This window comes from Maylandia zebra, unplaced genomic scaffold (assembly GCF_041146795.1).
Source record: "Maylandia zebra isolate NMK-2024a unplaced genomic scaffold, Mzebra_GT3a scaffold02, whole genome shotgun sequence".
Taxonomy (NCBI): domain Eukaryota; kingdom Metazoa; phylum Chordata; class Actinopteri; order Cichliformes; family Cichlidae; genus Maylandia; species Maylandia zebra.
Genome location: NW_027490032.1, coordinates 2315572 through 2337428, shown reverse-complemented (window position 1 = coordinate 2337428; position 21857 = coordinate 2315572). Strand labels below are relative to the sequence as shown.

The window sequence follows — 21857 nt, the reverse complement described above, 5'->3', positions numbered from 1 at the left end:
CTCGTGCACGAGGGAGGTGACCGAGATGGTGACATGTGACATCTTAAACAGGCATATATGTGAACAAAGAGTACTAGTCTGTGTGTACATGTAGGTATGTGTTTGTGTGTGTGTGTGTGTGTGTGTGTGTGTGTGTGTGTGTGTGTGTGTGTGTGTGTGTGTGTGTGTGTGTGTGTGTGTGTGTGTGTGAGTGAGACATTCTATGCATCCATCCATTCACTTCCGCTTATCCTTTCCAGGGTCGAGGGGGCAATGGAGCCTATCCCAGCTGTTATAGGGCGAGATGCACAGAGACACAGACAACCATTTGCACTCACAGATTCACACCTATGGGCAATTTAGATTAATCAATTAACCTATCCCCCACTGTATGTCATTGGACGGTGGGAGGAAGCTGGGAAGAACCCATGCAGGCTCTTCTTGCTGTGCGGCAACAGTAACGACCGTGCTGCCCTGAGACATTCTATCAATATGCAACTGATTATATACCTATAATAATAATAATACTAATAACGAATTGCATTTACATAGCGCTTTTTGAGACCCTTAAAGCGCTTTACAATTCCACTATTCATTCACTCTCACATTCACACACTGGTGGAGGCAAGCTACAGTTGTAGCAACAGCTGCCCTGGAGCAGACTGACAGAAGCCAGGCCGCCATAACGCGCTATCGGCTCCTCTGGCCAACACCAGTGGGTGGTAGGTGAAATGTCTTGCCCAAGGACACAACAACCAAGACAGACAGAGCAGGGCATCGAACCGGCAACCTTCCGGTTACAAGATGAGCTTCCCAACCCCCGAACCATGGTATTATGTGTTTCTAAGTATAAATGACAACCCAAAAATATAACCCTGACAACGATCACCTCTGGGTTTCAGCCAGGACCTAGGTTGCAGCAAGAGGATTTGACTTGATTATCAAAGTGCTCTCCTAGGAGTATACAGGCTGAGAAGTTCAGTTAAATAGCAATATTATTTACGAATTTTGAATGTAAGCAATAAAATCTTAAAATCAATCCAATATTTGATGGGCAGCAAGGATCGGGGTAATAGAATCAAACCTTCTAGTACCAGCTAAAAGGCGCGATTGGAGGCCCAGGTAAAGGGACTTGCAGTAGTCTAATTTTGAAGTAACAAATGCGTGTATAAGTATATCAAGATCCATTTGCAGTATGTAATGCTTAGCCTTAGAGATTTGTCGTAGTTGGTAAAAGCTAGACTGTACTACAGAGGATACTTGTTTATGAAGCTCTCCAAAAGAACACCTACGTTACGTACTGTATCAGAGAGGGAGGTAGCAAGGGGCCCAAATATATCGGCTAGTTGTCCTCGAGGGACGTGGCTATCAAAGACAATAATTTCCACTTTCTTTTCATTTAGAAAAATGGAGTTACTCGATAAACAGCCTTTGACCTCCCTCATACAAACAAGAAAGCAGTGTAGTGTAGTCAATGAACATTTTGAGCTGTTACTTGGTTTGTTACTTCTTGGGCTCGTTGTTGTTGCTCTCGTGATCACTTCAAAACTGCCAAAGAAGAATTTATCCAATAATCCTCCTTCTGATGAACCAGATGACAGCTGCTCTGAAATCAGAGTGTCAGGATGATGACAACAGCAGCCTCGTACAACATCAAGTCTTACATGGACCGGCAGCCATTTTTTTTTACTCTGTAAGCACTTTCTTACTACAAGCCTGACTCTCATGTGCCTTTATCTAAGTGTGTATAATCTGAGAGTCACACCCTCACACTATGATGGATCCATCAGGTCCAACTCAGGGTTCAGTTTCTTGTCCTTGCAGATTAAAGGTGTCAGGATTCAAACTGCTGTCCTGACCTAATCAGTAGACGACCCTCCTGAGCCACAGCTGCTCACAGGACAATCATCAGGCCTAAAAGGAAAAACTATCAGCAGCAGATGAACAGCATGTGAAAGTGACTCAGGACCTGAGAGATCCATGTGGACCTTCAGCTGATCATCTGCTGTTCATGAAGCCTCAGAAATGGTCTGAGTGGAAGGACGACTGTCAAGAAGCCAAAGAGGAGAAAAGGCCGAGGTTTGCCACATAACACAATAACTGCACTGAAAGCCAGTGAAGCACACTCAGGGAGTCTTTCTGTAACCTGGATTCACTTATGCTCACATCATGAATCATGATAAGAACACAGGAACAATAATTGACTCTTTGTCCACATCACATAAAGACAGACGAGCCTCTAACAGCTCTCTAGATGAGGAACTGCACTGAGCTCTGTGGACTCTTTACTTCAATCATCTTAAACTGTGATTATTGAATAATTCACAGTTTAACATCTTTATCTTTGATCCTGGCTCCTGGTGCAGCTCCTCAGTTCATCTACATCAGGACTCACTGTTCTCCTGCACACTTTGTTCCTCTACAACAACAACAACACAAATCATTGAGTTTTATTTATGGAGACTTTTGGAAATTGTGTGAATATTTTTATGATCTTCATGAGCCTCCTTGTTTCTTCTGTGGTTGAATGTGAATCCAGCATGTAGCTTTACAATAACTGTTGTTAATAAAGGGTAAAATTATGGTTAATTAAACTGTAATAAATATGTATTTTACTGCTGGGAGTGAAGTTTATATACTTAAGATGTTTGATCATTAAAATCTTTGAAAACTGAAAAAACATGATTTGTTTTGTCTGTTCAAAATTTCCATCTGTAAAATTGTAAAAATGAGGTCCTTCATATTCAGTAAAATTAAGATGTGAAATTAAAAGCAAAGGTGAATTTTACCTCTGTGTTGCAGGCAGAGGCAGAGCCAGACATTTTATACACCCGGGGCTTAGCCCTAAAGGGTAGTATGCATGTGGGATTGGGGGGGAGGGGTGAATGAGATATTTATTAGGCTTTGCTTTCATTAAAAAAAAAAAAAAGAATAGCTTCATATAGGAAAAAATATATATCACATATGCAGGACATCTTAAACTCCTTTTTTTAAGTTAAGCAGCAAGGCAGAACAAAATCAGGGCTGTATCAAGACGCAGGGACTAAACCCCAATTCAACCAGACCCAGAACTGATTGGGAATTAAAACAGGACTACTTAGGACTTAACCAAGACAGAACCAGAATCAAAACACTCAGAATCATCATAGACCTGCACTACACTTATTTTTTAATTCTACCAAAGTCCACTATTTAGATTCAGAAAGGTTTATTTAATTATTCAGCCTTGTTGTGCAAACAAGACACATTAACTTAATAAATATAGAATTTGAAAAATAGCAAACCTAAAAAGATACACTAGGTACTGGATACATGTTCTGATGAGTTTTGGCAAACAACCATTTGACTAACGTGTGTCTCACCTGCTCTTGTTCATCTCTATTCTGTCCTTATTCTCCATCTCTGTTCCTCTCTCTCCCTCTTTGTGCTGACAATCAAGCCAAACACCAACATCATCAAATATACGTCATCATCAAATATCTGGTTTCAATAGTTGAAACCAGATATTTACAAACTCTTCAGATAAAAACACAAACACTTTTTAATTGTAACATCAAATCAGACTAAATGTTATTTTTTTAGATTGATAAATATAAAAAACATATTTGTTAACTTTAAGAGTAAAGAGAGAAACTGTCTGTATTTCTTAATTGCAAATGGCACCAAATTGTATTCAAAACTGAGCCACACTTATGGAGCTCCACAGTTCTTTTCCTGGTTGACATCTCTTGATGTTCCCATGTCACAGAAACAGGCTCTGTGTTTTGCCTTATATGCATCCACAGCTGTGCCACCAGTTTACTCACATGGACTCTATTAACCTATCAGAAGCTTCTTCAGCTCAGAATGGAATCGTCTGGAGTTTCTTATTAATTAACAATAAACTTAGTGTATATGTACTCCTAAATTTGATGAAAGTGATAAAAAATAGAAGCTCTGTCTCTCTTTATTCTGACATTTAACTAATTCAAAAGATATTTCAATATTTATTTATCCAAAACAAGTTTACTCTAAATTGATGTTTAACAGTAAAAAAATGGTCTTGTGTTTTCCATAAAGTGTATGTAAATATCTGGTTTAAACTGTGGATATCCTGCTGTGTATTGAAATTCCTCTTGTTTCGCATAGAAATATACTGAACAACATACAAAGCATAATATATAAAATACTACCAGAGTTTTTTCTTTGAAAGAAGCTCCTTATGTCACAACGGGACTGAACGGACTCACGCGCAGGCTCTAGGTCTTGAAAGCACAAGAGTCTTTATTATGATACACCAGGTGATTATTTACAAAAGTGAGGGGAAAGCCGGGCTCCGGGGGTCCACACACGAACGGGAAAGACGCTGATAGTCACGCACACACACACTCCATCCACTCCTCACGCTCCTCTTCACACTCCAATCACTCGGGTAACACAGGGGTTGGTCCAGGGAATCTGTACACAGAGACACGAAGGGATTGTAAGGTAAATCGCTGTGAAAACACCCTAGAAGTAATTGAGCTGGGGTTACTTCTGACAAAACAACCCGGGCTTAAGCCCAGTAAGCCACCCCCTCCCCCGCTCCGCCACTGGTTGCAGGCATCGATTTCTAAATGTGTTTGTCAAATAGAAATGAGTTTGTTATTGAAAACACTGAAAATCTTTTCTCTGTTAATTTGCCAGTTAAATCAAAGTTAAAGTGAATTACAAAATTACAAATTTTAGTTTTTATTGCAGTTTTAGAAAGTTTTCCAATGTTTTTGGAAATGGGGTTTGTAAAATATAGACTATTATTAATGTCTACATATATTTCCATGTATTCATGTTAGATAGACAGAAGTTCCATAGAAAAAAGCGCTTGTACAAATGTGTATAAAGTGCTTTAAATGCTCAGGTAAAGTAAAAAAGCAATAAGAACCAGTTCATTTACCTTTTAACAATCTTATCATTGTTACATCAGAAAAATGAAACAGAAAAAAATGTACATTTTCAGTGTGGCTCTAAATGCAGTTTTACAGCTGACCAAAAAAACTGTCTATAAAGAAGAGTGGAGGGTTGATAGAAGGTTGAATCAGACCAAACACACAAAATTAAAGCTTAATTTGCAGCCGGTCAGAAGTTTGCTGTTCACTGCTCTTTTTTGTTTTCTGATCTTTTATAAATTAATATTTTTAAGATGGAAAATAAAAAAAAATGTCAGGTTGCCAAAGAGCTGTGGAGAAAGAAGCACTTCCTGTTTCATGCTGCAGGAGAGATTTCTCCAAACTAACACTTCTCCATTTTGTCTTCACTTCTATTTTGTGTTGACTCTACACTTCAATGCAGTAAATTTATTTTATATTAAATCTTTATTCATGTGTGTCTTTTGTTTTCTGTCAGTAGCACAAGGTGACCACAGTTATACAAACTCATTATAAAGTGATCATTAGAATTTATCCTAAAATTGAACCAAACTTTGAAGCTCGGCTGATTTTCTTTGCTGGAAAAAAGTCGACAAAGAAGAAAACGTGAAAATTCATTAAGTCTTGTTTCAGGGTGAATTCAACTTTAATTAGGATTTTTCAGCACGTCTTAAGAACAAAGACTGAGCTAACAAATTTTATTTTTAACTCATAAAACAAACTAACATGAATCAGAAGTAAAATCAGTAACGTGACAAACAAACTACATTAAACTCTGCAGATTGTAAATGTCAAATATTATATTCTGACCCCACTGTGGACCAGATTAAACCACTTCCTGTTTGAAAGGGACGTAGTATTTACTCCTCTTTAACTCAATATATTATTCAGACATCTATAAATAAATGAACCTAAAGCACGGTCACCAATGTATGTCTGTATTAATATGTTCATTTAGCTTTGGTCACTTAACTACACCCATCTAAAAATACTGCTTTAAAAGCATCATTTAATGTACAGTACACGATTATCTGAGCCTACAGTTTGCAACCTGAACATCCACTCACTGTGAAACTATGCTGCTACTTCAGTGGTTTTTTAACTGACATTAGAAACGACTGTGATTATTTTCCTGTGCTGAGAACTTTTAAGTCTCCCCACCTGCTGAATCCACTTTAACCTGACTGTACACATTTTACTGTTTACAGGCAAAGTCACCCTCTACAATGTGGACAACAGATAACATATATATAAAAAAACATCATGTTCTACTTCACTGATTCAAACTAAGGATTTAACATTTAGACTGAAAGGGTTTGTTAGAAATCCAGAAATTTATGTGTTGGACTAAAAAGTCATTTCTGATGTTTCTGAGTGTTTTTCTCTAATATTCTTATATTTTTAAACAGACTGTAGTGAAGATGATTTCTGAATGAGCTATAAATACAATGAAGAAATGAGCTGTTGTTGAAGTATCTTTATGACACTGTAATTGTTCCACATTGCAATCAAATCAGTCCTTTATGGTGACTTAAATATCCTCATACGACTGCAATGTTATATTTCTTACAACTTCTCCCGCCATCTTGGCCACATCTCTTTTTAAAAGGACGTTTTTAATATAAATGACACATTTACCCAGATAAATAAAGGAAATACATCAGTTGCTATCATTCATGAGAGAGATATATTAGAGCAATTTTTGACACATTATAGACAACAAGACCCTTTTAACCCTCATAATGTCCTCCCGATTGCCATACTCTTGTCCTCTGGATCAAAAACGACCCACCTCATTTAAGGTTTTTTTTTTAAAGTACATACACCTTTAGTTTTACTTAAAACCATCACATTACCACAAAATCCCCCCTTCATTTTGCGATTAAGGACCACCAGACCTTGTTTACATAAAAATATACCCTGGTTTGTTTGTGTTGTTTTGTTTTCGAGTGAAAATAAAATGTGGGGTCATTTTTGATCCCACAACACGAGGAAGTTGGGCGGAAAAATTTTTGACTGAAAGCTAAAACAACCTGCACTTGCAGTTTCCGTATTGATGACGCAAGTTCCTTCAAAATAAAGTTTTGCCTCGTCAGTCAGCAGGAAGTTATCCAAGGCTTTATTTTACTTAACTTTACTCTGAAAGCAGACATCGGTATTATTTCCGGTTAGTCCGGGAATCTTGATTTTCTCGCTTTTCTCCGCCTTCGTCCACTCAGGGACATCACAGTTCCACCGACGGTTTTGGCAGCAGGTCGCTGACACATCTGCCAACCAGTTCGGGCTTTGGCAACAATTTTAGGGTAAAATCAATTTTTCAGGAACTTTTTTTCTGCGAACTTTAGAAACACTCTGATCTGCGCACCCACAGAAGTACAAGTAATGGACCTGACATCAGCCTGCTGCTCTGTGATTTTCACCTGCCTTCTCTCGGCTGTCTGTTCAAGTGAGTTCAACTGATTTTTTGTTTTTTACACTGTAACTACACACTCATAACACACTGCGATCCACTGTAACTGTAACACTGACAACACACTGAGGTGGCAGAGATGGATCAGGGTGCTTGTGTTATGATCGGAAGGTCGGGGCTTCACCGCCCCTGAGGTATCCCCGAGTAAGGTACCGTCTGTACACACTGCTCCCGGGGCGCTCGCTGCTTCACTGACTGAATGTGTTAAATGCAGCGGACTCATTTCCTACTGGATTAATAAAGTACACATTACATTACACTGACAACACACAGTTATACTTGATTACGGTATCACAGCGACTCTTCCACTGCTCTTCTTTCAGTGTAAACTACGTGAGCAGTCTGCTGTCACTGTGAGCAGGACACAAATGTGTGAAACAAACTCCACATCTGTGCTGATGTTCGCTCAGTGTTGTACTTACTCTGAAGAGATTTAAAAGTGCCGCACCGGGGACGGGAAAATGTGACGTCAGAGAAGGGGGCGGGGCTTTCCGGAAGCTTCTAAAGCAGAGCAGAGGCCTGGTCCTCTCCCGGTCCTACTTCTTCTAAGTCGTCTGGATATCCTCGTTAAACTTTCTAACAATGCAGAGTTTTCGCTCGGAAGTTGTTTCTACCATCTCTTTAAGGGTTGAGGTAAAACGAAACTTTATAAACTAGAAAATCCGTCAGAAGAAGGAGCGAGTAAACGCAACGCTGTCACAAACGAGCCCGAGGTTTTCCTGCTAGTCTTAAAAAGGGTTGTACTTCCTGTCCCAGTGAGCAGGAGGAAACTGTCTGAATCGCTTCACATTTACATGGAAATGATCATTAATGCTGAAGCCGTGTGGGTATCAGTCACGGACCGGCCTCCCCTCGTGTGTTTTTCTATTAAGATCAGGATCATTGCCTGAAAAATGATGATGTTACCGATCAGATTCTTTCATGGTGGATCAAAATCTGATCTTCTCTGTGTTCAGAATTTCATCCATTCAGACAAGATCAACAACACTGACTGACACGCAACTGGCTGAGCAGCAATGCTTTTATTCCTTGTCCTGGATCGCCATCTTGTGGCAGATTTGGGAATTGTTTAGGAAGTATTTTCCTATTTTTGTACATTGAGGTGTCGCAGCTTCTTAGTATGTTTTTCCTGTCGATGTTTGTTATTAGTTTTTTTTAAACACGTACTATCACGTTGAACATAAAGTAAAGTTAACCTCTTGCAGCCTCTTCTGCAGCACAATCCAGCGTTACACAAACGTGCAGCACTGTGTACAGTCCGCCCTACAGGGCCGACTCCACAGCACACAAACCAGGCTGTGGCCCCGCCGTCTTTACTCTCTTCACCAGCCAGGGCTGAAACACGACCTCCCCACGCTGTGTGTCCGTGTTTACCACAACACGCAGAGACTCTAACATGTACCGAACGTGCTGCTTTGCTTTGTATTATCCATTAACAAGTTTGAGGAAAAAACATCAGCGTGGAGTCATGGATAGCCTTGGACCTTGAAATATAATTTGGACTTTAATGTGGAAATTTCGATGTTGTTCTCAAAAAATCTTTCTTGTATTAATGTTGCCCTGAGACTCTTTGATAGGAGTGACAGAGAGTCACTGATCTTCACTCTGCTTGGCTGCTGTACAAGAGACTAGTTGCATTTTAACCTTTAACCTCTCTGATCTGTGCTGTTTCCAGCTGTGTCTGGACAGAACATCAATGTGACGTGTCAAGCTCCAAACAACAACACAATCACAACTGTAAAGTGTAAAAGACCTGACCTGGGAAATAAATATGTGTTTTTGTATCGGCAAAAGCGCATTGATACCAATAACCAGCAAAATAACCATTATTTTAATGACATTTAAATCATGACTGAAAACGAGTATGAAAATTGTTAACGTGTGTTATCCATTTGAAAGCAAATTAAAATGAAAACCAGCGCAAAACATCGAACTAAAATAATAACGCTGTGAAAAAAACAACAATTGTTTAAGGTTACGCTGACACGGTCCTGAAATTCTGCTGGACTCATATGTTTCATGTTTCTCTTTGAGTGTTTTTGGATGGAGCCCATCACAATAATCACTGTTCTAGAAATGAAAAGTTGCATTTTAACCTTCGTGACCTCTCTGCTCTGTGTTGTTTCCTCTTTCAGCCCAGAAAAACATCACAGCTGAGTCTGGACAGGACATCACTCTGACATGTCGAGCTCCAAACAACAACATCACAGTTTTAGACTGGAGCAAACCAGACTTGAAAGATAGCTCTGTCCTTTTTTATGACAAAAAATTTAATACCACCAAGCAGCATCCATCATTTAAGAACCGGGTGGCTCTGCAGGACAGACAGATGAAGGATGGAGACGTGTCTTTGATTCTGAAGAACGTGACGGTTAATGACACTGGAACATACGAGTGTGGTGTCATCCAGAAACGTACAGATGGTTTGAAGCTCCTCTGCAGCATCACCCTGAGTGTTGTTGATCCTCCAGGTGAGTGAGTAGAGTTGAGTGTGTGTGTGATCAGAGGTGAAGCTGCTTCCTGGTTGTTGATGTTTGTTTCTAAAGATGTTGTTGATGAGACTTTGTAGAAAGCAGCTGGTCTGAGTGATGTGATCAGAGTGCAGTAGATAATGTCTGACAGCAGTTTGAAGAGGAAATGGATTCTGTTCTGTTCTTCACTCATCACCTACCTGACAGCTGACACCTCACACCTGTTTCTCACCTGCAGGTCAGACAGGAGGAGACACAGAGGATGGAGGGAAGGAGGATGGAGGGAAGGAGGAAGATGAAGGGAAGCAGGATGAAGTCAACAGTCATTATGGGCTGGTAGCTTCTGGGTTGTTACTTCTTGTCCTCCTTGTTGCTCTCGTGATCGCTTCAAAATTGCCAAACAGAAATTCATCCAATCATCTTCCTTCTGATGAACCAGCTGACATCTGTTCTGAAATCAGAGTGTCAGCAGGATGAAAACAGCAGCCTGGTACAACATCAAGTCTTACATGGTACTTATGCAGCCTTTTTACTGTTTGGACCCTCAAAGCACTTTGTTGCTACACCACTCAAGATGGCGGCGCACACTGTTGCAGCAGCTTGCAGCTCTCCGTCTCAGTACTCTTTTCTTTTCTTTAGTTGCTTAGTTTGTACATCCTTCTCATTTCTTTTTGTACTATCGGTTTCTATCGGTAAACACGGAGCTCTCTATGCTACTGAACACCATCAACAGCAGCGGGACGGTGTTCACGTAACTGCAGGTGATTTTAATAAGGTCAGCATGAAGACTACTCCCAAAGATCCATCAGCATGTGAAATGTCCCACCAGGGGAGAGATCACTCTACATCATGTTTACTCCAACATCGAGCCATACCCCTCTCCCACTACGACCAGTTGGACCACCTCTCCCTCCTGCTCTCCCCAGCCTACTCCCCCCTCAGACGCAGTGCCAGGCCCACCACAAAGACTGTTACAGCCTGGCCTGAAAGCTACAGGACTGCTTCACACAGACAGACTGGGACATATTTGAACACCAGGAGCTAAAACCTTTCACAGCACTGGACTATATCAAGTTCTGTATTGCAAATGTGACTGTGGACAAAAGCATTCGGGTTTTCCCAACATGTTCAGCCTGCTTCCTCAGGGATGCTACAGGTGCATCAGTACAAAAACAGTTTCTTCTCTAAAGCCATAACCACCCTGAACTCACACATGCACCAGTAACAGTTACACCACTGTGCAATCCCAAATTCTATGTGCAATAACCCGAACTGTATATACAAAACACTATTTATCTACTGTTGTTTGTACATTTTATATATTTGTTCCTGTTAATACTGTACATATGTTAACCCCCCCCCCACACACACACACACACACACACACACACACACACACATATGTTTGCACTGGGTCGGAGATGCTCTGTATCATTGTACAGCAACTGTATAGTGACAATGAATGAATCTATTCTCTTCTTATTCTCACATTTCTACTTGTTTCTTTTACCTGACATTCTCACACTCAGGGTTTGGTATCTTGTCCTTTAAAACTATAGAAGCCAGGAATCAAAGCACTGCTGCCTGTACCACCCGAGCAAAGCTGGCCACAGGACAAGTTTAAACAAAAAAAACAAACAAAAAAAACCCCACCCACAGATGAGGCAGCATGTGAAAGTCATGTCCTTAAGAAATGGGAAGAAATTCAGCAAACTCCTGAAACAGGACCTGGGAGATGTATCTGGACCTTCAGCTGATCTTTATCCTTCATCTTGGTTCTTGGTGCAGCACCTTAGTTCATCCTGAACATAAAACTAAAGCAAAGTGTTCTCGCCTCATTGTGAAACTCTACAGAGGCACTGTTAGATTTTCATGGTAGTCTAAGGAGCTTGCAAAGAAAAGCGTCTGGACTTCTTTAAGTTGCTTGAAGACGTTTCACCTCTCATCCGAGAAGCTTCTTCAGTTCTAAGGTCAAATGGTGGAGAGTCCCAGATCTTTCCAAGCTCCTTGACTACGATGACCTGGATGACTGAGAAGCTTCACAGACATTTTCATTGTAAGTCAACATGACCACAGCATTAGATCCAGATCAGGTCTTTGCTTCACAGACAGTCATCTGATCGTATCGAGGATATTTGGTTGTTTGGAGGTATTTCAGCTGAACGTCACTGACAACTTAGGACCACTGAGGTGTTTCAGAGTTCATCTACATTAGGACTCACTGTTCACCTGCACTCTCTGTTCCTCTACACTAGTATCAACACAAATCATCATGTTTTAGTTACTGAGACTTTTGGAAAGAGTGTGAACATTTCTACGATTGTAGCCTTTTTCAGGATATAGCTTTTTAATAACTGTTGTTAATAAAGGGTAAATATTTATTTTGCTGTTGGGATTAAAATGATTGTCTTCCAGATGTTTTGTGATTAAATTCTTTGGGAGCTGTAAAATTAAACATTTTCATGTGTGTTTGATGTTTACAGATGTGACTGCATGTTAACTGTAGTTTGATGCGTTTGCTGATTTGCTGACTTTGTTCTTTTAAATGTCAGGATAAATTTCTCCTCAGATCATCAAATATTTACACTAAAGGAGGAACTTTACATTTTTCACACTCCTGTGTTTGTTAAAGTGGAAACTGTAAGTGGTATATATTTTTACCCTCTGTGTAAGACTGTTTAAAAAAGAGGAACATCAACTGTTAGTCAGCTTTAGAAAGTTCATATCTAGAAAGCATAATTGAAATCCTTTGGGTTTTGAAATCAGAGCTGAAAAGTTTTCACTTTATTACACAGCAGTCATAAAAATAAGTTTACACATTCAGTGTAAGGCAGCACGGTGGTTAGCACTGTAGCCGCACAGCAAGAAGGTCCTGAGTTCAATTCCACCATCAGGCCGGGGTCTTTCTGTGTGGAGTTTGCATGTTCTCCCCGTGTTTGCGTGGGTTCCCTCCGGGTACTCCGGCTTCCTCCCACCGTCCAAAGACATGCAGCTTGTGGGGATAGGTTAATTGGAAAATCCAAATTGCCACTAGGTGTGAATGTGAGTGTGAATGGTTGTCTGTCCCTGTGTGTTGGCCCTGCGACAGACTGGCGACCTGTCCAGGGTGTACCCCGCCTCTCGCCCTATGACAGCTGGGATAGGCTCCCGCGACCCTGAAAAGGAGAAGCGGAAGCGAATGGATGGATGGACATTCAGTGTATGACAACATGAAAATCTTATTTTTAGGCCTTACCCTGCCTGGTCCTGACTAATGTTGGAAGTAAAACAGGTTTGACCAGGTTGGAAGTTGAGTGGGAGACTGTGGGGAACACCAGGAGTGCACAACATGTGAAAAGTATTTACAGAAGATATTTTGTGAAGTTTATTTCTGTCCGTTTGACGTTTCCTCCATACTGGATACAAAACAGCTGCTGCATCGTCACCGAGTCAACTTTTTTGTCTGACTGCTTTGTGTGTGAGGTTGTTTTTTCAAGAGTGAACTGTGCAAGTGAAAGGAACTCTTAATGCTTCAGCATACTGAGACATTCTGGACATTTCATGCTCCCAACTTTGTGGGAATAGCTTGGTGGGACATCACGTGTTTCACAGGTTTGAGATTCACTCATACTAAATGTCTTTATTGATTCGAGCCACTCTACACCTGTAAAACCATCTAAAAATATTAAGTTATTTAATATTTTCTATATCTTTGGTTACTTTAGAAATGTCACAGCATGTCAGACCAAAATACTGGAATCTGAGGCGATATTCCCTGCTGTCACGCGTGTGCTCGTTTAACCGGAACGTCACCTATACAAGCTTTGTTTGAGTCATAAAAAATATTCAAGCTGTTTGCACATGAGTTACCTTTCCCGGAAAGGTAACGCCTCGATACAGACGTTCTGTGTCAGATCACTACATCTTGTCTTGTTGTGATCGCTGACGTCTCGCTTGTGGTTTCAAATTCCTAAATGGAATAGAATAGAATAGAATAGAATAAACAGGACATTCCTAAGTGGAATGGTGTCTTTGAGTCTGCAACCATAAAATCAGAAATCGATATTCTAAAAGATGCTTATGTTTATGTTATTTGACATGTCGCCAGGAACCTTTGAGATATTTTCATGTTTTATAAAACTAAAGTGATAAAACAACATGAGCATTGCCTCAAGAATATTTTTATGTATTTCCTATTATTACCAGGCCGTTACAGCACGAAACACCCTAAACCTAACCTAACTGTGGTTATGGGGAAAAAAGCAGAGACAGTGCTTGAACCACAATCTTATCCTGTAAAATCAGCCTATTAATATAGGCTGATTTACATTTTACTAAACATGTCGTGGGTTATTGTTTTAGGCGGAGGTGAATTTTCAAATTGCACTCAAAGGCAGCACGTCGTTAAAAATAACTCCGCTCAACACGGTTTAGACAGAAGCTCATGAAACATGTTTTCTGTAGCATCTCCGTGGCTCTGCTGGACTTTACTGTCTGTCTCCCTCGTTGGGTTTGATTTTAAAATCTTACCGATTTATTTCTTACCCGCTGTTAGATGTTAGAGCGGCTTTAGTTTGGGCTGCTAACAGAGAGGACACTCTTTCCCTGGCAGCAAGTAATTCCAGAAAGTGAATGTTAGTTTTTGGATGTGGGGGAGACCAGTTGTAACATTTTTGACATTTCTGTCTGTAGCTTGGAGCTCTTTTAAGGTAGTGGATTCAAAATGTAATGCAAAGTATTTACATGTCTCTGCTATTAAATTGTTAAATTAAACAGCTATTTTCTTTGCAGCACAATTACTCATTGCATGGTAACACAAAGAGCGAAATGTTACAATTAACCCCATAGTCTGGGTTAGTTGTAACATATCCTGGGGTGAAATGTAACACAATGAAATAAGCTTACTGACAAAATCTTAACATGTAATCTTGGTTTACTCAACACATGAATGCACTTAGAGCCATTTATGTAGCTGTGTGTGTGTGTGTGAGACAGAATGCTGAAATCTAGCTTTTCTTCACCCCCCAAAATAGACAAATTATGGAATTTTCAACAACTGAATATTTCATTAATTTTGGGTAGTCCTCCTGGCTCAGTGGGCATTGTAAGCATTGTAAGCTACAACTCTTGCACCAACTTTTGAACATAAAAATGAAGCTGAATAAATGTAGTTGTGCACCAGCATCACAATTCCACTGCGATGTCCATGAGAAGAATTACTTCTTTTATGGCTTACCTTGGTGTGGTTTGCAAAGTGCTTCAGAAAGATGAGGAAATCTGTTTCTTGCACCCATCCTGATTTATTTCCACTACCAGTACTTCCTGCTGGTCCATCTCTGACACAGTGGTCTGCATAATGTATGTGTGGGAACACAAACAGTGGAGGAATGGCATTAACCGCATATACAAATGTGACCAGTGAACCTCTCTCTGCTGATGTCGTTGCCCCAACTTGTTTAATATAAGTTAAAGTAATAGTTTGGTAAGTTGTAACATCTGCATTATTGTTACAACTAACCCAGACTGTTGCTGTTACAACTGACCCAGACTCCTATAGCCATGAACTAGCTAACATTACAGCCAACGGCTAAAACACTAGCACTAAACACAATTTAAGTTTGATGAGTTTAACTGCAAAGCAGATAATTTTTCACATGTGATAGAAGAACTGAATTGGGCATTTACAGGATGAATCACATCATTTGACATTTACCCTGATTGGAGAAATTGGAAGTGTTACAACTGACCCAAGTTACAACTATCCCCAGTCTCCCCTACTCACACACATTTACAGTTTGTATGATTAAGTTGTGACAAGAAGAGTCTGCTGTAAACAAAAATGTTTATAACTGTATTACTCAAAGCTCATCATCACCATCAGTTCTGCCTTTCACAGCAGGCATCGCAGTGTCCTGTTGCTTCACTTTGAAGCGGCGTGACTTAAACATGTTTGCACTCCTGCATCAAAAACAGTTTTGTTGTATCGCGCAAGCTGTAAAGATGTATTATTCCTAATTCATCTTCTCCACAGTTCTGATAATGGGAAACCTACATTTACTTCATGTGCACCGTTCCTTAAACTGTGCACTGATATGCGCTCAGTTGTCTCTGAGTTAATGTGTGCTGAGCACAAAGAGGAAGTATCTATTTAATATTATTTTTAACACCAAGTGATCAGATCTTTTATGTGTCAGTCCGGTAAAGCAACGTGTTCATATAATTTGGAAACGTTAATGTTAATACAGCTGTTCCCTGTGTTACTACAGGAATGCAGTTTACATGCACACAAGTGCATTCAATTGAGCAAGATCGAATAGTAGCAGATGATACTGCACACATATCAGATACACAGGCAGGTATTTAGAGAAATATTTTATCGCCAAGGAAAAAATCAAAACAAAAAGTCACAAGTCTTAAATGTAAAACTACCAAATAAATGAAATGATTGACAAACAAGATTAAAGACAGGATAAATAAGATACCGTCCACGGGATGGAGGGTGGACAAAGGTCCTTCTCTTTATGTGTCTCCTTTATTTTCTTGTTATTGGATTTTTCCTCAGGTATGAAAGAGCTTGTTAGTTTTTCATTTTTTTATGTTTTGGGCTACTTTTAGGTAAATTCACTACATGGTGACAATCTCAAATCTTTCTTTAAATCACACATGTACACACGGCAGACAACATTTAACCAGACCTCCTCTCCAAGTTTCTATACTGCAGCTTGGCCTCTTATGATAAAGGAAAAAAACCAGCAAATTATTGATTACAGGGTCGGAAATATGTTTTGCTACACAGATGCAGGCTAATAAAAACAAAATGACACAAATGAAATGCTGTTTTACAGCAACTGGAGATACTTTATACTTTATGTGATACAGTGGTGTGTGTGTGGTGGCAAATGCAAAGGCCTGTTTAAAAAAAATAAAAAAGACAGGTGTTACATTTGGTAAATGCAGTAAGTATACACATGTTTCATATAAATATAGTCTAACTTTATATCTTTAGTGCACATAATTAAACATAAATCATCAATTTTGATTGTATGTGCTGTATAGCTTATATAATAAAGATGTAGCCCAATAAGTACAAAACAGTATAAAACCTTTTTGAATTTTTCTTTTTGCCTTGCTTGGTAACACTCTTTTCAGTATAACCGTATGTGTGTGAATTTACTTATGTTTTTGTATTACCACAACAAAAAAACTTAAAATTCTAAGTAGTAGTTATAGTTTTTTTGTGTAAAAATCCCAGACATGTTTAGTAAATTATTTTCATAACTAGAAAGGCAAATAGAAATTGTAATAAAATATATATATATATATATATATATATATATATATATATATATATATATATATATATATATATTATATATTATGTATATATATATATTATGTGTGCCAGTATAAAAAAAAAGTTTGTCCACCACAAGACAGAGGAGAGACCTGCAGGCCTGACAGCAGCTCCTGTTCTCCACCTGCAGAACTCACTATCAATCTCTCTCTCGCCGGCATCACTCCCAACACTTTCCCGTCTTCCTGAACAACCAAATCCCACAGATTGCCTTTTTTAAAAACTGGTCTGCATGGTACACTTTTCCACCAATAGCAAAGGGGGTACAGTCCCCCCCCCCCCCCCCCCCTTTCCTTTTCTTTTTTTTGCTCTTCACTGACTGTAGGAGTGAACGGTTTCAATTTTAACCTTTCTGCTCTGTGTTGTTTCCTCTTTCAGACCAGAAAACCATCACAGCTGAGTCTGGACAGAACGTCGATCTGACATGTCGAGCTCCAAACAACAACATATGTGTAAAATGGAGCCGAGCTGACCTGGAGCCAGAATATGTTCTTTTGTACCGGGATGATCTGTTTGTTCCAGATGAACAGCATCCATCTTTTAAGAATTGGGTGGATCTGCAGGACAGACAGATGAAGGATGGAGACGTGTCTCTGATTCTGAAGGATGTGACAACTAATGACACTGGAACATACGAGTGTCGTATCTTTGTGAGAAAAACACGATCATGGAAATCCATCAGCATCATCTACCTTCATGTTGATCCTCCAGGTGAGTGAGTAGAGTTGAGTGTGTGTGTGATCAGAGGTGAAGCTGCTTCCTGGTTGTTGATGTTTGTTTCTAAAGATGTTGCTGATGAGACTTTGTAGAAAGCAGCTGGTCTGAGTGATGTGATCAGCTGACACCTCACACCTGTTTCTCTCCTGCAGCTCGACCACGAGGAGCCAGAGATGATGGAGATGGAGTCAGAAGATATGATGGACTGGTGGCTTTTGGGTTGTTACTACTTGTGTTCGCTGTTGCAGCTGCTGTTGTGATCTCTAAAAAACAGAAGAAGGATCCTCCCCTTCATCATCCTCCTGATGAAGAAAAGAAAGAGATGATCTGAACCAAAGCACGACAGGAAAGAGCGCAAATTTATATATACAGCAAAGTGAAAGAATGAGGAAATGTCAACATATATCACAGTTACAGTAATATACAGGTATTTGTGTTTTAGGACAGGCTCATCTCAAAGTAAAGTTCTCTAAAATCTTTCAGCTGTATAAAAACTCAGGAATTCCTTTTTTCCTGAAGCTTTTCTCCATCATAAATTCATCACAGCAAAGATCCAAATGTGCTGCTCACACAGTGAACTGAAGCACTGATGGAGTCACACTTGTTGCTCTCTGGAGGATCAAACTGGTGTCAGGAGAAAAACTCCAGTAAAACCTTCATTTAGTGTTCACAACAGTTTAAACGTTTCGTTACTCATTTTAACAACAAGAGTTTGGATCATGAACATCTGGGTCTTGGACACATTTTCTGCTTGTGCTTTACATGATACACAGCATCGGCAGTTTGATATATTTTAACCACAGCATGAAAAATAAAACCATTCAACAAATTGCAAAATAAAAAGAAAGCCCTCCATCTTCAGTTTACAGGACAAAAGAGGAGGAGGCAGCTGCTGGGAGTTTTCCTCTTCCTCTTAATTTCGGTCTTAGTATGTGTGTACTTTTTTCCACAACTGCTGTAATGCTTTGAACTTGAGGTTTGTAACTTTCATTCCTGTAATGCTGAGACACTTCCTGTTCATAATAAATAACAAATTCTAACTTTAAGTACGGTCCAGTAGTTACAGACCGGGACCTGATCTGTACCGCGCATGTGCAGATGTTCTCTCCTTCTTCTGTTCGTTTAATGGCAGTTTACTCCCCAGTCACTCCCCTATCACTGTCAATTGCCAGTAAACTCTTTATCTTAAATGTCCCGGGCAGTCGAAAAAGAGGCAGGGTTGTCGAGAAATGCGAGGAGCTAACTGGGCTTTAACCGTGTCATTCAAATATATTAACTGTTGCAATGTTGGCAAAGAGAGGAAGTGACGCGCAAGATTTGCGCATGCGTGGTACCGGTCAGGTTTCCAGATCATACATCAGCAGTGATGCGGCCCCTGAATTTGGACACAGCTATGATACCGGAGACTAGGGCTGCACGATTTTGCATAAAATGAGAATCACGATTTTTTGGCTTAGAATTGAGATCACGATTCTCTCACAATTTTCTTTTCCAGTATAAATATTTATTGCACTTATTAACTGCACAACAACTTCGTAACAGTTGAGACTGAACATAAAAACAATAAATAAACATTAAAACAACAAATGTCTCACATTTTGCCGCAAAATGTTGTACTGCTTGAAATTCTGTCTCCACCGTTGCTCGACACTGCATGTATAGAGCAGGTAGTGAAACAATAGAAAAGTAGTTGCGGGACAGCACTGATCATTTTCCTAAACCGTTTTGCACAGTGACGACGGGAGCCTTTGGTCAGGTGATAAGTAATAGCCTCCGTAATTTCTTTGTGCCTGCGGGAGTTCAACGGATATGGGGAGGCGCTGTATAAGATTCCAGTTATTGAGGTTTGGGTGGTTGACCGGGACGGATTTTCTCCTGTCACTTTCTGGTCATCTCTCACGTGCTCTTGTTTTTTCCTTGCCAATTTTAGCAGCCAGCTGGCTTCTGTATCACGTGGTATAAGGCTCCGTCCTTGTTAATTGTTGAGCAGGAAGAGTGAGCGCTTGTTTTCATGCAGATTACGACCCGGATCAAAATACAGTACAATCAGCTGAAAGGAAGAAAATAGGGTCAAATTCGTACATGTGAGATGAAACTTGAGTAAAGAGTTTCACACTTATTTTTTTGCTATGTGCACACACAAATCTTTTTTTTTTACGCATACACAAAAAGGTCCCCTTTTCTTTTTCCCTTTTTCTGTTTCCTTTTTCCCTGTAAAAAGGTTCTTTTTACACATACAAAACTGATTTAGAAGTACAAAAATATTTATGACCACAATTTGAGCCCATAGTGATCTGACATACCAGCAGAAAATATATCAAAAGTTCATTAAGTTACATAATAAAACACTGAAAGTTACATTATTGTAACTGTGATGCATTCACTGACATATAAAGAGAACAGAGAGGCTCTGCTTTGTGCTTATATTCTCCTCCTGTGTGTTTGTGTGTGCAGAGTTTCTACCAGAGCCAAATGTCATCTACTCCTCACTGAAGTCGTCCACCAGTCCAAACACTGGGATCCAGCTGCTGCTCTCTAACTGGTCCACACAGCAGCTCAGACCTGACACATTCACTGTAAACACACTGGTTTATATTCAGTTTGTTCTCCTCATGAAGGAAACCTCACACAACCACTGAGGGCAGAAGGTTCAAATGGAGAGTTTTTGTTATTGTTTTCTTTTATAAAGAAGCTGGAAAATTTACTTACATTTTTTATATTAAAAAGATAACATTTTCTTCACCAAACCTTTCAGAATAAAAGTGTGACCAAGACATCATTTATACATAAACAGTATTTAACTAAAATGTAGATGTAATCCATGTTTTCATGTCTTCAGTAACTTTGCTGTTATTTATGTTATTTCTAAGTGTGCTGTCGTCTCCACAGCAGTGATCTGGTTTCTCTGCAGGTTCAATAAACTTTGGTCTCACTTGATCTTCTCGTGTGCTTCTGTGGGTTTCACAAAGATGTCTGATGGAAAACGTTGAGTTGCTGTAGTGAACCCAAACACACTTCAGTCCTCTTCAGAGCAGATAACAAAGTTCATGTGAGTCACAGACTTAAAGCAGCAGGAACACTTTCACACAAGAGTCTTAGTTACTGTGAAGTTTCATGTCTGTTGACAATAGACCTGAGAGTCGTCTGCTTATCAGACATTACAGATTTGATTTTAACAGATTTGATGGACAAAATCAATCTCAGGCACAGCTGGACTCAGCTTCTTCTATATCTACACGATGGATCGTAGTTCATTATAAAACATGATTTTTAAACTTATTTTATAACTAAAATGTTCAACAGCAAATTTCAATGAAGGAAGAAAAACGTGGCAACTCTATAAGGAGAATAGATTGTAACAAAGTCAAACTATTTTTTTTAATAGATACATTAAAATTTGGGGATATGAAAGAAACTCCATTAATAAACTCCCTGTATATACAGTGTGTTGGAGTTTCTTCTAACCATATGATGAAACTGTCTTCAAAAGAAAGCTCAGTGAATGCATCACAGACACATCTGCTTGTGCCCTCTGGTGGAAGGCTGTTTGACACTGGACCTTAAACATTCGTTTGGAGACCTCGGTAACAGACTCAACAGTTCTTCTGTCTGTAATATGTGGATCACTCAGTGTTTGTCTTCACTTACCCGCAGGTTTTAATTCAGGTGGCCATACAAAACAAACAAACAAAGCAAACAAACAAACAAAGCAAACAAAAACAAAACATTTGAGGGCTCTGAGGAGCTTTTACAAACCTCCATGTACTTAAATTCATGAGACTATAATCAGTGTATTTATTGATATTGTTTATGTCTGCAGGTGTTCTGTCAGCAGTGGGGAGATTGTTTTCACTGAGGTGACCGCTGCTTCCAGAAACATTACAGCATGATGAATAAGAGGCGTTACTCACTTTCTCATTAAATCTGCTTAATAATAATTTTAAATAAGTATGACTTAATTTAAATGTTTTTGCATTTGTTGTCAGCTTCATTTCTGCTGCTGG

At 39.5% G+C, this 21857-nt stretch overlaps 2 protein-coding genes and 1 long non-coding RNA gene across 4 annotated transcripts in view; 2 read left to right on the top strand and 1 right to left on the bottom strand.

Annotated features, from left to right (window-relative positions):
- The window catches only part of LOC143415653 (uncharacterized), a 47102-nt gene extending 26548 nt beyond the window's left edge, over window positions 1–20554 (top strand). The window contains exon 3 of the mRNA XM_076880982.1: window positions 20308–20554. Within this exon, the coding sequence (XP_076737097.1) occupies window positions 20308–20492 (185 nt within the window). The 3' untranslated portion in view covers window positions 20493–20554. The remainder of the gene's footprint in view (window positions 1–20307) is intronic.
- Window positions 1–21857, bottom strand: part of LOC112431480 (uncharacterized) — a 103356-nt gene that overhangs the window by 33549 nt on the left and 47950 nt on the right. The gene's annotated exons all lie outside the window — the stretch shown is intronic.
- Window positions 7105–12258, top strand: LOC112431478 (uncharacterized). Of its 2 annotated transcripts, none has more exons than XM_076880978.1 (3): window positions 7105–7308; window positions 9468–9803; window positions 10042–12258. In XM_076880978.1, exons 1-3 carry the CDS (start codon window positions 7245–7247, stop codon window positions 10278–10280), a joined length of 639 nt encoding a protein of 212 aa, XP_076737093.1. In that variant the 5' UTR covers window positions 7105–7244; the 3' UTR covers window positions 10281–12258. The 2 variants fall into 2 exon arrangements, 1 of the variants encoding a protein (XP_076737093.1); XR_013096067.1 differs by lacking the exon at window positions 7105–7308 and adding an exon at window positions 7847–7965.

Excerpts from the sequence above, each read along its gene's own strand:
- LOC112431478 (XM_076880978.1), top strand. The coding sequence starts at position 7,245 with ATGGACCTGACATCAGCCTGCTGCTCTGTGATTTTCACCTGCCTTCTC. Across the intron at positions 7,309-9,467 it reads TCTCTCGGCTGTCTGTTCAA|CCCAGAAAAACATCACAGCT; the intron begins GTGAGTTCAACT and ends TTCCTCTTTCAG. Across the intron at positions 9,804-10,041 it reads GAGTGTTGTTGATCCTCCAG|GTCAGACAGGAGGAGACACA; the intron begins GTGAGTGAGTAG and ends TCTCACCTGCAG.